This window comes from Neolamprologus brichardi, chromosome 4 (assembly GCF_056152115.1).
Source record: "Neolamprologus brichardi isolate AB-2024 chromosome 4, ASM5615211v1, whole genome shotgun sequence".
NCBI classification, from domain to species: domain Eukaryota; kingdom Metazoa; phylum Chordata; class Actinopteri; order Cichliformes; family Cichlidae; genus Neolamprologus; species Neolamprologus brichardi.
The window spans coordinates 1,434,042-1,451,438 of record NC_142107.1 but is presented as its reverse complement, the minus strand read 5'-3'; the positions used below and the strand labels follow the sequence as shown (position 1 = coordinate 1,451,438).

The window sequence follows — 17,397 nt, the reverse complement described above, 5'->3', positions numbered from 1 at the left end:
CTGATAAGTCGTGGAGGAAAATCAAATATCATCTCATGATGTAGAGTTTCAAAAAACCCAAACAGATTACTGCAGATCGTGCATTTCTCTGACTTTTACAGTGTCTACATCCTTCTTTTTATATACAGTCCATTAAGTAAACCTGAAATGAATCAGGGGGCTGTACCCAATCAAAATACAAAGATTCTCATCATATCATTGGTGTCACAGTAAGAGGGGGGGACAAGATTTACAGTATTAAAAGACTTGTCTAGTTTCCTCAGATTTTTTAAGAACAGACTGCACACCATGCTGACCTCTTTGTAAATCACCTTGTTGGTGAAAAAATACTATTTTATGTCTGTCAAAGTGTTTTATCTTAGAGTCAACTAAATCAATGGGAACAAACTGTGGTTTAGTGACAGGCTGCAAGTAAATAAAGTGCAATTTTTAAACATGATCTGTGTTTGTGTACTTTAATTGCGTAATAGTTCCCTTAAAGCACCAATAATGATGCCAGCTGGGACCCTGAGTAACTCAGACATGTTTAGTCATCCTTTTACATTTTACCTGTTTTTTTTTTTTCCGTCTAGGCCTTAGTGAGCAGGGATAATCGATCCACTCCCCAAATCCAAAATGCTGTGGGGTCAGTGTGACACAAGAAAGAAATTACACGCACATCTGTGTGCTGCTCTCCTGCAAATCAACCTTCAATTAAAGCAATCACAGAAACTCTGCATACATCTGCGCCATCGCTCAGTCAAAACTCTTTGGACTGGTCGTAACAGACTACATTGTTAGTTTTCATTTTTATTTCATTTTACTTATTGTTTAAAAAGTAAAATGTAAATGGTTTTTATTCATTTTAATGTCACTTTTAGTCCTTTTATTTATTACAGTACGGGGGTTTTCAGGTATTACGATAAACACCAAACACTTTTAGCCTAACAAACTGTTTGTACTGAAGCTTCCCGAGGCTTGTTGACAAATATCACTAAGCTGATATAGAATTAAAATCAAACACACTTCCTGATTATTCTTATTTTATCTTAATTCTGTCGGCTCAAAACATTTTTTCAGGTTTTTGTCTATTTTTTCGTTTTTCTTTTAGTAAACAAAACAAATTCTTCACACCTCTTTTTGAGTTTATTTTTAGTTTAATATAAAACCACAAACCTATCGTAAAGAAACATTTTCTTTGAGGAACCTGGAGTTCAAATCATTTCTTCTATCCGGACCGATAGGTTTCCTTTATTGCTCACATGTGTGTGCGAACAATGTGCTGATGTAAGATTATACAGCAGATGTGTGTGTTGTTGGGGGGGAGGGTGCATTAAATCACCAAATTTTCCAAAGTTTGGGTTCACATTTTTACTGAGTCAACACATTTCACCAGCAAATGACAGAGGAAGAAACACAGATGAGGAAAAAACAAAACTTTAAAATCACAAAAATTGTAAAAGCTTCCTGTCTCTGAAAAACGATTGGAGTCAAAAATCTGTGTTGTACCAAAAGTCGGTGGGAACGCAACACAAAGACGACTGAGCAAGACCCTCCACTTGCTCCTGCCTTTCTTTGGCTTAATCAAAAGAAGAGAGCCCCTCTTTCCTCTGGCTCCCCCGGGTGGTAATGTACGGGTGGTGCACGATTGCGGATCACATGGATACATTCATGACTGAGGCAGGGGACAGTGCACATGGCTAAACACACACTGTAGCAGCAACAGACAGCAGAGATAAAGGGACGACAGAGTGTAGCAAATGCAGGAAAAAAAGAGCGCTTCCTGTCAGAATCATCACATTTTTTTCACTCTTTGTGATTTTGAGGCTCTGTGAGCGTTTCAAACAAACAGCAGGATCTGATAACCTGGATTATCTTCAGTTCTTCTCGTGACCCCCCACCCCCCCACCCCCAAGACAGTCTGTTTGTCAATGCCTGTGTTTGGAACGCGCAATCATTGACGCTCTGCCCGGCCAGTGCTTCGTCTCATCGTGAGCACGCGGAGAAGAGAGTGCTCCTCGCTTCTCATCAACATCAAGTTCCTCTGTGCTTTTACAGCAGCCTTTCACTTCTCAGTCTCCTCTCAGAGTCTGTGGCTGGCAGTGGGAAGCTAATAACCCTTTGACCTCTGACCGCGGAGCCTAGCAGAGGTCAGAGACGTAGTCAAAATCCTTAAAGTAATCTTGCTCCCTACGGGAGAGGGCTCGGCGCTCGCGGGGCGGCGTGAGGGTGGGAGGCTCGTTGGTGAACTCCTCGTCGAAGTTGCTGACGTCTTCTTTCCCCACTATGTTGGGAACGAACGGGGGCGGGACTTTTCTCTGCAGGAGCGCCTCCCAGTCCATTACCTGAATGGGATTTAGGTTTAGGTAGCTGTCAATCAACGTTCTCGCCAAGGAAAAAAAATATGAAAGAAAAAATGCTCACCCTGAAAAAAGGCTGCTTTTTAACCTCTTCTGCATCCTTTTCTCCAGAACCGAGACGTCTTTCGGGATTTCTTCTCAACAGCTAGAAAAAAACAAAAATTTCATTTATGAGCACAAAAAAAAGTGAAGACATATAAAAACCTTCCTAAACAGAAAGCGCTATATAAATGCAATCCATTATTATTATTATTATTATTATTATTATTATTATTAGAAATACACAAAAGCCCAAAATAACTTTAAGAAAGCATCGTCAGTCTGACCCGTCTCATGATGCCGATGGCCTCAGTGGTGAGGAAGCGCGGGTAGCGGACTTCATCGTTCACTATGCTGTCAAAAACCTCCTCTTCATCATCACCTGGGAAAGGAGACTGAAACAAACATTATACATTACACATCTGTAAAATCTGATTAGGTTAGCTAACAAATAACATCAACCAGGAACAACTAATGAGTTGTAAATAATTTTTTATCTTTATGTTATTTCATCCAACATTTTGAAAGGAAAAAACGGCTTCAAAATGTCACTTTTTGATGGTTTGACCGAGTGAAATATCCCATTAATGCATGCAGTTGTCTGGTCTGTTTAAATAAATGTCTCCACTATGAGAATGACCCAGTGTGATAAAACGGCAAGTGCTCAGCTATCAGGGAAACAGCTGCTTTTGTGACACTGGCTATAAGTAAAGAGTTAGACAGCGTCTGTGAGAAGTCTCGTAAACAGGTTTTAGTCTTCGAGGTCCTGCCGACAGTTACTGCCTGTATTATGTTACAGCTCAGCTGATGGTAGAAGTAGATGGAAGAAGAGGACACGGATGAGACTGAAAACATGAGGTAAGTTTACGATATAAGGCTTAATTTAATTATTCTAAAAAATAAAACGTTTTATTCATCTACATTCTGTAGCATACTCATCATTAGTTACAGTGGTATTACACTGTAACTAATGACTCTTGTCACACTTGGTTTAACATTTAACCAACCACACACTCAATATATTTATGGACAAAATGCTGACTTTAAGTAATTTGATTATATGTAAATTTTTCATAGAATATTGGTACATGAGTACAATAAAAATGTTACATTTAATGGAACCTGGTCAAATGAAATTTACATGACGGGTGTAAATTAAATTAATGATTCATTATTAAGATAAATAAACATTGGAGTTTATATATTTCAGCTGCTCTTTTAAGGAGCTTAGAAAGAAAAGCATCTGGACTTCTTTAAGTTGCTTAAAGACGTTTCCACCATTTGACCCTAGAACTGAAGAAGCTTCTCGGATGAGAGGTGAGAGTCCCAGATTTAAGCCCTGTGGGAGTTTCCCCCGAGAGGGACAAAGGACCCCCTAATGATCCTCTACCTAACCCCACGAGCCAAGGTGTGAAAATGGGTGTGGGTGTCACAATCAGCCAAGGTTTGGGGTGAACTCACTGTGAAATCTAGCCCTACCCTATTATGTGATTACCTGAGGTCAGAAGGCCCAGGACGTTGTAGAACATTTTTCTAATGCATAACAATACACCTGAAGCGGCTTAGCCACCATCCTTATTTAAGTAAGACAATAACCAGATCATGTTACAGCACTAAAGAGTTTGGATGCCTAATCACCCACTGACTACCTCTGCTGCACTATGACATAAAAAGTCTTGATGCTCATCATCCAGGTAAGTAAACCTCCAAAAGTTGATTCTGTTCAAGAGGCTGAAGACCGAGACTGAGACTGAAGAAGTCACTTGGATGAGTGACGAAACGTTTTTCCCACTGAAAATGCTACATCCAGATGAACAGAATCAACTTTTGGAGATATGATATATATATAAAATCTAAGTCCCACATCAAGCACGAAAGAGAAAATATTCTGCTTTCAAGCCTTAAGCTAACACCTTCATCTGCTATCAAACGTTTTAAAGTGTTAGAAACAGTAAACATGCCCCTGTCATGACTTTTTATGAAACCTAAAGATGGCATCTTCAGTGTTAGTGTTTCATTTTTTGTCATTTCATTTGACATCCAGGCAGGAGATAAGAAGCTCGAAGAAAGATGGGTATTCATGACATTTACACAACCTTTTCCCCACTCCTGTCATGCTCAGTGGGAAGCTCAGAAGGTAGCAAGTCATGTAACTCTGGGAATCTGGGATCATCTGATCCTCTGCGTCTGAGCTTGGCTCAGCGCTGCAAGGATCATCTACCCTTTCTACCCTAACAACAATCACATGGATGAGAGCAACGTCAGGAGAAAATGGCCCCTGTGTGAATGTGGTGACTGACTAGTTCTCACCTCTCCCACCAGCATCTCATAGACGAGCACCCCGAGGCCCCACCAGTCGACTGCCCTGGTGTACGATGTGTCGGTGAGCACCTCTGGGGCCAAAAACTCAGGAGTCCCACAGAATGTGCTGGTCCTGTCTCCATAACCCATGCCTCAGAAAAGAAAGAAACAAAGGGTGACCAACATGTGAGGGTTGAGTCAGATTTAACCAAACAGAAGGGAACAGAGGATCAGTGTGATCAACATATGATGAACACTCACCTTCTTTACAAAGCCCAAAGTCAGCTATTTTAACATAACCCTCAGTGTCCAGCAGCAGGTTGTCCAGTTTAAGATCCCTGATGGAAGAAAAGGAATCAGATTTATGTCGACTACTTCAAAGAGAAAGGAAACGCGTTACGTGTGGAATGCAAACACGGAGGCGATACAAACACTCACCGATACACAATCTTGTGGTCATGAAGAAACTGAAGACCCAAGACCACACAGGCAGAGTAGAACCTGTTGTAGAGACGACAGAAAGCAAGAGACACAGAAGAAAAGTGTGAAGCATGACTTCAGTCCCATTCCTCCCGGTGTATAAAGTCTGCGCACCGAGCCATTCATGAAAGAATGAGTCACACTAAAGAGCTCGCTGAATTCAAGCTTCGGTTTGTCAAATTTCTTCCCGCCTACATATCCCACAATTAACCGTGTTATTGTAGAGTGGAAGCATTTACGACCCACAGAAGCTCAGCCACAAAGGAGCCTACTACACAACGTTGCAGTGCGTAAAAGTCACAGACGCTCTGTTGACTCAAAAACTGCTTCAAACTTCCGTACACATTAACATCAGCAGCAAAACGGTGTGCCGGGAGCTTCATGGCACGGGTTTCCGTGGCCGAGCAGCTCGTGTAGATATGATGTATAGGTATACATGCATGACAAAGCAGAACTCACACAGCACGTTGCTCAGAAAAGACGTCTGCATGTATGTGCATCATGAGGTCTCCTCCTGCCGTGTACTCCATGACAAAACACACATGTTCTGGCGTCTGGAAGCATGCAAACAGGTTGACCAGGAAGGGATGGTGGGAGCCGTTGACGATCTCAAAGATCCGCTTCTCACACATCAGACTGGAGACGGACAGACAGAGGAAAGGGGGAGGGACGGGGAAGGAGGGGGGATGCACATGAGACAATCATTGTGTAATTATGAGGTGAATGAGCTCTTGTCGTGCAGCAGAGATGTGGTTAAGGTGGTAAAGCACAGCTACCTCTCCACTTCATCACGCGCGACGATGTCTCCTTTCTTCAGGGCTTTGATGGCGTACTGGCTGCCTGTTTTTTTGTACTCCGATAGCAGCACCTGAAGAGTCCGACAAAAGCTTTCGTTAATCACTTCAGAGTTTTTGTTGAGTAACTCTCTGCTAATGGAAATGAACTGGAACAAAGTAACAGAAGGCAGGTGTAATTCTGTAATTTTGTCTTTGTGATCAAAAAGCATATCTAATAAAGCACTCAGTACTCTCCCTCCTACCCAACCTGCCTCAGCCTGAAACCTAAAGCATTTTTCTTTTCAATAAATATGAACTTGGAGCAACCCTGCATTTATCCGGGAGGTATTTTTGCAGTAAGTGTGAGTATTTAGGGAAGTATGGTAAAATAGCCTGTATTTGTATAGCGCTTTGGTGGTGGTGGTGGTTTATTTGGTTGATCGTAGCTCTATTATGTGTTCCTTGGGCTTCGTTCAACAGTATGAATGGACACATTTGAGCTTTATCAGTATTTTCTGACAAGAATATTTTCGTACTCTGCAACTAAATTTAGAACGGCCTTGAACTATGTCCAGGCTGGCTGAGGAAATGCTTTACCTAATATATCCTATCCTCAATACTGATATTTGGTAATCCAATATTCCAATATATTGGCCAAAATGTTGTCTTACAGACATATGAAACATAAACAAATTTCACTAACAATTCTTATGGGTAGTTATTTATTTACTAGTTCATATTCTCCCCGACTCCGCTCAGATTAGCAGGTAATTTTGTTTGTGGCTCCAAACACCTGTTGCCAATAAGGAAGTTACAAAGTGCCCTCTGGTGGACAAATAATGCAAAGTCAACACTCGTAAAACGGTTAAAGGGTGCTTCCCACCATCTCTTCTATCATTTTTAAATATTCATTTATCTGCTGTTATAAATGAAAACGTTTTCAGCTATTTACATCAACAGATCTTAGTTATTATAGATACAGATATATAGATATATATAGCTAAGATCAGCTGATATACTGGCTAAGATTAGTAGGTATGATCTGCCACTCACAAATTGGTTGGATTCTGTGAAAAAGCCTAGAATTCAAAGCTCATAGGGGGTGTAATACCGAGATCTAATACCAAATGTATGATGGAAAGAATAAAACTGTTCAGTGTGCACGTTTCATCAATCAAACAGTTATTTCACATGCCCACATGAATGAGGCCCACAGAGCTAAAACAGGCTAAAATGCTCCATGGAGCTGCATGGAGCTTGCGTTTACTGACAGGCTGCTAATATTAAAATACTTATTTACACAACAGATGTGTATTTTATCATTTTGCAAATGAAACACAGTACCTTCCCGAAGTGGCCCCTGCCGAGAACAGCGATCAGCTTGAAGTCCTGCAGGGAAAGAGGTCCTTTGCTGGGCCTGAGAGAGGGAAATTACTATTATACAGCAAATGCAATAAATGTCTTTCATAACGTTCAACAAAATCTGTTACATACACCAGAATCTCGCTTTTCTGTTCTGCGTTTTAGCGTCTAACGCAGTAAAGCATGTCTTATTCTGAGGTGACATATGCAGTCATCCATATTAATGATGACTCAGCGTTAAAATCAGGTGTTAAAAAAAAGAGGTTACGAAATATGGCCATATTGTGTGAGGGGGTGTCTTCCTGGTGTCATGCTGTGCTGGCAATATTGCAAAAGACATGCTCAGGTGTGGGTTCAAGTGTGCGTGTGTGTGTGTGTGTGTGTGTGTGTGTGTGCGTGTGCGTGCGTGTGTGTGTGTTTCTGCACCTGCTTAAAGAGTTGTGGGATTGTGATCTGATTGGCGTCTCCTGAACAGGGACTTCTGGTTTGGACGGAGGCTCAATGACCGGCGTCTGTTCCTGTGATAACAGGGGAGGGGAAATGTGAAACACCAGCATACTGAATGACAAGAGACACAAAGGGGAGATAATACCAATAAGGGAATACAGCAAAAAGAGGGCAAAATGATGGAGAACATCTGTAGAAGCAGACAATTAGTCAGTGATGCTCATCGAGCCTGATGGTCAGATCCCCCTGTTGGCCGACAGCCTCGCTCCTCCCCTCTCCCCTGTCCTCCTCGCTCCCCTCTCACTGCTAATTAGTTGTCTAAAAAAACATCAGAGTAATTAATCTCATAATACTTCAACCCCGCTGAACACACCATCTGCCACGAGCCCCTCTCCCCCTCTGGCTCTCTCTCTGCTTGTCTAAATCTGTCTGTCTTCCTCCCTGGCCTCTTATATTTAAAGTCACACTAGCTCTGCTGGTATACAGTGTACTGACAAGCCATGTTGCATAAAGTGTATAATTTGGATTATTACATTTAGAATGCAAGGAATGAAATCACCAAATTAAAGCTTATATTTGAAAAGATGATATTTTGTCTCCTTGTTTAGTTCCTGTAATAATGTAATATTATTTAAAGGGATCATGGTGCTTTATAATGTAAAGTAAAGACCCTACAATAAGACAGAGAAAACTCAACACCCTATGAGCAAGCACTTGGCGACAGAAACTCCCTTTTAACAGGAAGAACAGGAAGGGTGTTCCCATGATGCACTGAGTATTTCTTCTTCAGTCACCTTTCTCACTCACTATGTGTTAATAGACCTCTCTGCACTGAATCATACTTCTTATTAACCTCTGTCTCTCTTCCACAGCATGTCTTCCTTCTCTCACCCAAACAGTTCCCAGCAGATGGCCCCGCCCCTCCCTGATCCTGGTTCTGCCAGAGGTTTCTTCCTGTTAAAAGGGAGTTTTTCCTTCCCACTGTCACCAAAGTGCTTGCTCATAGGGGGCCATATGATTGTTGGGTTTTTCTCTCTATGTATTATTGTAGGGTCTAGCCTACAAGATAAAGTGCCTCATGATGACTGATGTTGTAATTTAGCGCTGTATAAATAAAATAAAATTTCTTTCACATGCTAAAATAACAGAAAAAGGTCTGGTAGCTTGTTGTCCAGACAGTCTTGTATTTTTAATAATATCCCTTTTTTCTACAGTAGAACATTTCTACAGTACATACAGCAGATACTGGAAAAACTAATTTTTCTCCTTATTTACTTTGGTATTTCATGAATGGTCGTGGAGGAGATGCAAACTTATAAAAATATAGTTAAAAGTTCAAAATCTATGCACTCCTTTACTTTTTCCAAATCTTTTCAGTGGGTCGGATTGGAATCTCTGCCGGTCCAATTCTGTCCCCCGGGCCTTATGTTTGACATTAGCCAGTTCCCCTATGTGATGCAATTTTAAATAAATTAAATGATTTATTGTCTCTGGATTTAAACCAGAATAAACTGTGTATTTTTGATAATCGTCATAATCTTTAAAGCAGTTCCTGAAAATTATTTTCCTTTTATTCTTACTAAACTGCATTGTTTTTAATAATAACTGTTTCCCTTTCATAAGTAAGTAAAAATGAAATAAGTTTAATTTTCAGGCTCAGTTGGTTCTTTGCTTCGCTGTCACAGCTCCTCTATTTTCCACCTCTCTATTCTTCACTCCCACACTATCACCCTCTGCCGACTGTGTTCTTCACACTGGGAAAATCACACACATTTGGACTTGATCAAATTAAAGCTCCCCTCCATCCAATTATGTCTCATTAAAGCTGTCTCCCTGAGATTTCAGTTCTCCATTTGGCTAATTATTCATTCTTTCTGTTTCTGTCTCCGCTCAGGCCCCGGCTAGGCCGGTCTTAGATTTCACTGCAGCCCACAGGAAGGCAGCCTGTATGACAGGGAGCACTGTTTTCAAGACAGAGGCTGCAGGTAGGAAAACAGGAAAATGGTAACGTGATAGTATAAAGATGCCCATCTTTCCCCAACGGTATCTCTGCATCTCACTCACCACGGGAGCAGGTGAGTCCACTACATCTGTCTTGACTTCAGGTTTTACCAGATGGTCAGTTTCCAGGTTTAGCTTCTCCACTGAGATTTCCCTGCAGAGTGCACAAAATAAAGAAAAAAGAAATAAAACTTTGTGGAGTCACAAATAAAAGCATTACCGTATTTTCTGCACTATAACCGCACTTAAAATCCTTTAACTTTCACAAAAATCGACAGTGTGCCTTATAATCCGGTGCGCCTTATGTATGAATTCTGGTTGCGCTTACTGACCTCGAACCGATTTTATGTGGTACACGGCGCTCAAAAATCTGTCAAACAATGTTTTAGCAGGACTTTGGTAAGCTATGAAGCTGCACCGCTTGATGGATTGTCGGAGCATTACGGCCAGTGTTGCCAACTCCCCAGTAAGGAAAATCGCTATTGGATGTCCTAAAAGTTGCTAGAAGTCGCCATATGACGTCATCGCTTAATTTGCATAATTGGTCATGCTAATGTAATTGTAACCTACATTGTTGGAGAGAGAAATAACATCGTGGAAGAGACATAAAGTGAGTAAAAAACGTCCTAAATGCATTTAGAGTTTATTTAGAACTACAAATTAAATTTCTTTTAGCAATTATTGTTTTTTTTAATGTCACAATTCCAACCCTGCTCCTTTACCCGGGCTTGGACCGGCAAAAGTGACCCGAAATAGGCACTCTGGTGGAGTTACTCTGTGTGTGAATAGCAGCTGGGGGAGGACTATCCTCCGCCCATGAGCGCTTTGGCACGGGCGAGGTGCCCACGGCAGCACCGCTGCTTGTTGAGAGTAAGAGCGCGTTTTCACGTCAAAAAGTCGTCATAAATAAGTCTCCAATAACACCAGAAAAAGTCGCCAGATTTGTCGCAAGTCGCTTTTTAGAAAAAAAGTCGCTAAGGGGGTCTGAAAACTCGCTAAATATAGCGACAAAGTCGCCAAGTTGGCAACACTGATTACGGCTACCGTAGTCAGGAGCCTCGCGGAGTAATCTGGGTCCAAAACTCCCCCAAAGTCAAACGAACACTGCAGCATCACTGAGAGTTAAAAACTGTCTAAATTCTTTCATCTTTAATAAAATAATCAGCGTTGCTGCTTTACCAGGTGTAACAATTAAGTTTAACATCCATGAAAACAGAATTTATTAAATTTAACAGAGTTAGAAGTTAGCAGGAAGTTAGCTCGCTAGTTTCCACCTAAACATGAAATACCATGTTCTGACTGAGAAATTTCTGAAAAAATTAAAACGTACAGCTCTGCTGTCAGTTCCAACATAAATGAAGACAGAAAACTAAACAGCAGTGACGCTTATAGGGTTACTGAAGTTGGGCTAGCTGGTATATAACGATGTGCTATGTGATTGCTAGCGACACAGCTATGTTAGCATAACATAAACACAGTGAAGCTGGAGGATGAACACTAACTTTTTTCCACTCAATAAAAGTTAACGTGAGGGTTCTCAATGGTTAGGGACAAATGCAATCGAATGGCAGGATGCTGTAAACGGACCAAACTTCAGTCGGGAGAACAACTGAGATAATCCATCCACAATACAGGTTAGTCATTAATATACTGCAACAACATGGGAATAGAGCAGCTGCGAGAGAATTCAACATTAATGAATTAATGGTATGGAAGTGTAGGAAGCAAGAAGAAGAGTTGAGTAAAGTTTGACTTATCTGACTGTTTTGTTTTGCTTAATGCGCCTTATAATCCAGTGTGCCTTATGTATGAAAACAGACCCGTTCATCGACAGTGCGCCTTATAATCCGAAAAATACTATTTAGTATTTAGTTACTGGTAAAAAATGAAAATGAATACACCGCCAACAATAAAGTCAACTTCAAGAATACCCGCTCAGGTGTAACTCACACTGTCTAAATGATGCAATAATAACAATAATAATAATGACAATATAAAAATATAAATAATGGCAGACATTAAAAAGTTCTTTAAAGCAACATAAGATCCACCACCCATTAGCAACTGATCCAAAGTGGTCAGATATTGATTCCTTTAATCAGCTCTACACTGATCAATGACCACGACTTAAAATAAACATATCCTAAATTAATAACTGAAATGCATTAAGGCATACCATATGCATTTCAGTCCACCTGCAGACACATTAGTTACATACCCTGCACTGGTTGTGAGCGGGCTGCTTGTGAAACTGGGCGTGCTGCTTCCGCTTGGGATGACGTTCCTCAGCAGGCGGACCCAGGTAGCGATGTCCACGTTCATCTGACGGGCCCGCAGGAAAGCTTTACCTAAACGTACACATTGCCAAATGTGAAAAAGAAACACTTCAGCTTTTTCATGTTTTGTTGAGTTTTTTTTTCTTAATTTTTTACTGCTTTTAACTTGTACTTTCTGCCGTGATAAAAAAAATATTCCCACGTGTGGGACTAAAAGAGGTTTAGCTTATCTTATCTTTAGAATGTGTATCTCATAAATTAACAGATAATATTATTTCAAGTCCTGTGGTTTTATAAACAAAACTTCACATGCAGCAGGCTTGAAGCAAGTAAAATAATATCTTAATTTAGAATAACTGATGTATGTATCATTCAGCAATTCAGTTTATTTATACAGCACCAAATCACAACAACAACCACCTGAAGGTGCTTTGTATTGTAAAGTAATGACCCAACAATAATACAGAGAAAACCCCAAGAATCAGTGGGAAGGAAAAACTCCCTTTTAACAGGAAGAAACCTCCAGCTGAACCAGGCTCAGGAAAGACTTTGCTGCGACCACATGGACACAAAGGTGCTAGAGTTGCTTACCTTGCAAATAGTGGCCGAGCCACTTTACCCCCTAAGCTATACCAAATAATGTTTTAAAACACGCATTCCTTTTCCTTTTAACCTGACGGCATCTGAATGTGTGAATGTGCAACCCGCTTAGACATGCAGTAACGATCACTTTCAACATGGCACAAGTGAGAAAGTCACTCAGAGTCACTGAGGGGAAATTACAGTTGTGCACTTGTCTCTCCGACATGCTGAGTTGACAGCTTAGCTAACAATAACTTTTTAAACAGGGGAAAAACCTGCCATGTGACACACTCGCTTTAAGCCTCCGACTAAAAGTTTAAAGTTTTTGTTGGAGGTACAAACATACCTCTCCAAAGACCTCTCATGCTCATGTCAAATTTTGAAGCATAAAATCTTCACCACTGCTCACCAGTGCTGGCAATAATCCCAGTTAACACTAATAGGAGCTGCTTCAGGAAGCTTTTTGTTGTGCATTTATTACAATTCTGCAGCATCAGATGACAGAAACCTCTCATTATCTTCTCCAGAGTGAAAGGGCTGCACACATTTGCATGCAACGCAGAAAAACATTATTAATTACCAAAAATTAATTATCCCTGACCTGCTGACAGTGTCTAACACCAAATGACACCAAGATCTTTACTTCACAAAGAGCTCTAAGCTTTTTTATTTTGCCAAGACAGTTATGGATGTATCCCTATAACCTCTCTAATTATTAAGGCAGCTACCAAAAAACAGCTGCAGTTAAGAAAACTCTGACCTCATGCATTATGCATCACTTGGTGTACTTTCCATCAGTGTGTTCTGAGTACGTCTGAATGAAGCCGTGAGGAGCAATCATGCAAAGAGGATCCATGTCTGAATGACAGATCGCAGTCACAGACCGATAAAGCCAGCAGTGGTGACTTAACGCACACACGCTTCTCATCTTTTGTTCACTTGTGGAGTCAAGTCTCCTTTTCCACAAGTAGATGGCGCTGCAGAGCACATACACGTGGTTTTACACAGCTCTAAAAATTGATCCGCTTGTCAAAAAAACATGTGAAACAAGAAAAGCAGCGAGCTGGGAAAAAGATTTTAAAGTCTAAACGTGGATATAAAAAGGTTGTGTGTGAACACTGGAGCATACCGTGCTGCTTAGAAAAGACTTTCTTCTGCCTCTGGAGCCTTCGGCCTCTCTCTATGACTGGATTGAAGAAGGTCACCTGAAACATGCACAGTTACACGTTACAACTCTAGTCTGCGCCTGAGGTAAAAAAACACAGCAACCGTGTTTTTTAGGTACTTTTGTGTTTTAGTGTTTGCAGGCAAATATGAATGATGAGGTTCTGATGAGACTAAAAGGGAGCTGTAATGTTCGCGCATGTGTCTGCCCAGTACCTCAGCCAGCAGCAGCCCCTGTGGCTCCAGTTCCAGCTGGACTTGGTGTCTTTGGTTGTCCAGGAAATCCTCCAGCTTCAGGTACTTCAGAGCACACAGGGAGCGATAATCTCTCCAGTACACAGCGATCTCCATCTCCCTGGACTAATCACAAAACACGAACATTCGATTGCTTCAATACATTAAAAAAAAAACAAGTCCGCAGCTCTGCTTCAGGGAAACCGTGAGAAACAGGATCTAAGCTCATGCTTGGCTATCGCTATAGGAACGACATTTGCAGCTCAAAGACAGTGTAAACATTTAACAGGCAGTTTCTTCATCGTGGTTGTGCAGTGCGAAGTTGCTCCCCAGATTCAGGCTGTCAATGCAGAACAACACAATCTTCTTCACTATCTTCCTAACGCCCCTCTGCTCGCCAGATTTGCCTTTCTGTGACTTGGACAACTCCCTCCTCCCCACCAGAATGTAAATCTGGTTGAATGATCACAATTTTGACACACTGGGGGAGATCCAGTAGGTATCACAGAGGCACAAGGACGAAGAGGGCAAGACTTCCAGGGAGAGATTTATATATAGCAGCTGTGCTGGAAATCGTCCATTAGTGCGCTAGAACAGCGGTCCCCAACCTTTTTTGCGCCACGGACCGGTTTATGACCGACAATATTTTCACGGACCGGCCTTTGAGGTGTCCCGGACAAATACAACAAAATAAAACTAGTACCGGTACCGAAAAAAAGAAGATTTATTCATAACACACGTGAAAAGACCCAGGAAAACCGAGTTAACAATAAAAACAATAACAAAATAACACTGAAAACCGATAAAAACCCTGAAAACTATACATTTCACACCTGAGCCTCAACTCTTGCGGCCCGGTACCAAACAACTCACGGACCGGTACCGGTCCGAGGCCCGGGGGTTGGGGACCGCTGCGCTAGAAGATGATACTGAAGGGGAAATGTGTGAATTTAAACCAAGTATGGAATTAGAAACAAATCCAAGTGAAAAAAAACAAAACAAAATCTCTGCTCTACTTTAAAATGAAGGTATTTTTCTGGGTAACAACCCATCAAATGCACTGTAGTATGTGTAAAATCCAATGAAAAGCACTGCTTGACAGCTTAGGCTAGAACCACAGTGTTTCTGTGACAGTGTAACAGATTGAGAGTGTGTTTTGTCGTACTCTTTCCAGCTCTAAAGTGAAGGTCTGGTCCCAGGCCTGCTCTCCAACTGTTCTCCAAGCTGTCTGACCCACCACTGTGTTCTCCAGCTTCAGCACGGCGCTCACTTCCGCTGTTAAAGATACACAAACACTAAGTAAAAATGTCGACTGCCAACCAGGGGCTGCATTTTATTAAATTATAAGCCTCAAGTGTCAATTTGTTTTAGTTACTACAGTCATCTAGAGCTTAATTTAATGGGGAAAAAAGACCAGGAACACTTACACGAGAGGTCCTCGTTCTTACTGGGGATCTTGAGGCTCATGCTGCTGGTGCTCCGGCTGTAGAGGCCGCTCAGTTTGAATGAGGAGCGTCCATCTGGTGTGGAGTAAGAAGGCAGAACGACAGGGGTCCCTCTATTTCTCCCTGGGACGACCTCCAGCAGTCCCACACAGCCCAGAAGACGAACCTGAAGACTGCCTGGAAAGAAAAGATTTACGTTTTGAATAATAAACTCTGACTGAATATGCTGAAAGCTGTTTTATTCTCCTCTTTATTCTGTCTACCTGTAAGGGGTGATGGTTTGATCAGGGTGCTGTACTGGTTATGGACATATGGGGTGCTGTGACGGGAGCTGAAAGCTGAGGAGGAGGCCAGCACTAGCTCCTCCTTGATGAGGCAGGCTTTGGGATGATCCTCAGGCAGCTCCAGCAGTCTTTGTTCCAGAGAGCATCGGAGCAGGTCCAGACGCTGGGACGAGCCGCTCAAACCACACTGAGCCTGCGGAGCGCAGAAAGAATACAAAGCTGTGCGACTGGAGACAGATTTCAGATTTTTTTTGTGCTAACGTCTTTCTTGTAAATGGTGAAAGTCTTGTCCTTAAAAAACAGGAAAAATCCAGCAAAGACCTGAACCAGGACCTGAGAGAGTAACAGGTCTGTGGGTCAAATGGGCTTTCGGCTGAACCGTCAACTGTTCACTGAAGCCTCATAAGAAATGGTTTCACTGGATGCTTCAATAAACTGCTGCATCCATTTCCTATTTTTCTTGCAAAATGAGGAGGCTAAAGACTCCTGCATGGAACTGTAAATGTATGCACTGATCTTTTTAAAGCCACTGACATTATTTAGCAATGCTTAAAGGAAAAAAAAAGCCAGAATTAGAAAATGTAACCAGATCTCTTTGAAATGAGTTCTCTGGATTATGTGGATGTGTTCGCACCAATAAAAGTACAGGTCTTTGCTTCTGCCTTTTCCAAAGAAACACTGACACTTTAAGGATTGGCTCAGTATTTAGGAACAAGTGTTATGACTCTTTCACTTTCTTTCAGAGAGATACGTGACTGATATCACCACAAAGGTACAGCTAGTAATTGGTTAGCATTGTTTGACTAACATCTGTCAGTCAGTCTGTCAGTCTGCCCCAGGGCAGCTGTGGCTACAACTGTAGCTTGCCTCCACCAGTGTGTGAATGTGAGAGTGAATGGGTGGATGACTGGACGTGTAAAAGCGCTTTGGGGTCCCTAGGCGGGACTAGTAAAAGCGCTATACAAATACAGGCCATTTACCATTTACCATTTATCTGAGACTGGCAATTGTGAGAAGCAGCTAGCCTGGATCTGTTTAACGGTAACAACATACAGCACAGAACTCAGCATTTTCTATTACATCTACCCAAAGGAGAGACGCAAATGAAACTTTTTAGGGTTTAAAACAGATGATACTGCCAGGACTGTAGATCTCTGACCCAGAAAAAGTTCAACCATCTCCTCTCTGACCTCAGCAATGGCCTTCTTATCTTGGACCTTTCCCGCACCCAGCAGTCGCATCATGTTCTTGGCTCCCTCAGCCATGGCGTGCTCCACACGGTAGTGATGCCACAGCTCCTCCACACGCAGCTCCGCCCCACACAGGTCCGGCTTACCTGGGACAAGGTGTGAACAGCACACAACATGAACAAAGGGCAAAAATGACTAAATATGACATAGAAACAGAAAGTGTAACGAGGCTTTGTTTCCATTTGCTCATAAATATAACCTTAAACACTGTGAGAGTTCCACACAAACCAAAATTTGCAGGAGAAATCTAATTAAAGACATAAAACAAACAAAAGATGTTTTACACTTGGTCACCCCAGGCTAAAACCTCTATGGTGGGGTTTTAAAGAACAAACCGGTCAGTTAGCAATGATTAGCTAATTAGCCAGCAGTGTTAAGGCCTGGGTAGCTTCCAGGAGGATAAAAGACATCTGTCAC

At 41.7% G+C, this 17,397-nt stretch overlaps 1 protein-coding gene across 2 annotated transcripts in view; it reads right to left on the bottom strand.

The window, feature by feature from the left end:
• Window positions 1–1,129: 1,129 nt before the first annotated feature.
• The window catches only part of pkn1b (protein kinase N1b), a 42,438-nt gene continuing 26,170 nt past the window's right edge, over window positions 1,130–17,397 (bottom strand). For both annotated transcript variants that reach the window (XM_006805065.3, XM_006805064.3), the window contains 18 exons: window positions 16,921–17,066; window positions 15,710–15,923; window positions 15,429–15,623; window positions 15,167–15,276; window positions 13,984–14,127; window positions 13,733–13,808; window positions 11,964–12,093; window positions 9,809–9,899; window positions 7,724–7,815; window positions 7,280–7,352; window positions 5,936–6,027; window positions 5,619–5,795; window positions 5,118–5,180; window positions 4,941–5,017; window positions 4,689–4,831; window positions 2,666–2,773; window positions 2,404–2,484; window positions 1,130–2,324 (listed from right to left, as the gene is read on the bottom strand). In XM_006805065.3, the coding sequence (XP_006805128.1) occupies window positions 2,121–2,324; window positions 2,404–2,484; window positions 2,666–2,773; window positions 4,689–4,831; window positions 4,941–5,017; window positions 5,118–5,180; window positions 5,619–5,795; window positions 5,936–6,027; window positions 7,280–7,352; window positions 7,724–7,815; window positions 9,809–9,899; window positions 11,964–12,093; window positions 13,733–13,808; window positions 13,984–14,127; window positions 15,167–15,276; window positions 15,429–15,623; window positions 15,710–15,923; window positions 16,921–17,066 (2,216 nt within the window). In that variant the 3' untranslated portion in view covers window positions 1,130–2,120. The remainder of the gene's footprint in view (window positions 2,325–2,403; window positions 2,485–2,665; window positions 2,774–4,688; window positions 4,832–4,940; window positions 5,018–5,117; window positions 5,181–5,618; window positions 5,796–5,935; window positions 6,028–7,279; window positions 7,353–7,723; window positions 7,816–9,808; window positions 9,900–11,963; window positions 12,094–13,732; window positions 13,809–13,983; window positions 14,128–15,166; window positions 15,277–15,428; window positions 15,624–15,709; window positions 15,924–16,920; window positions 17,067–17,397) is intronic.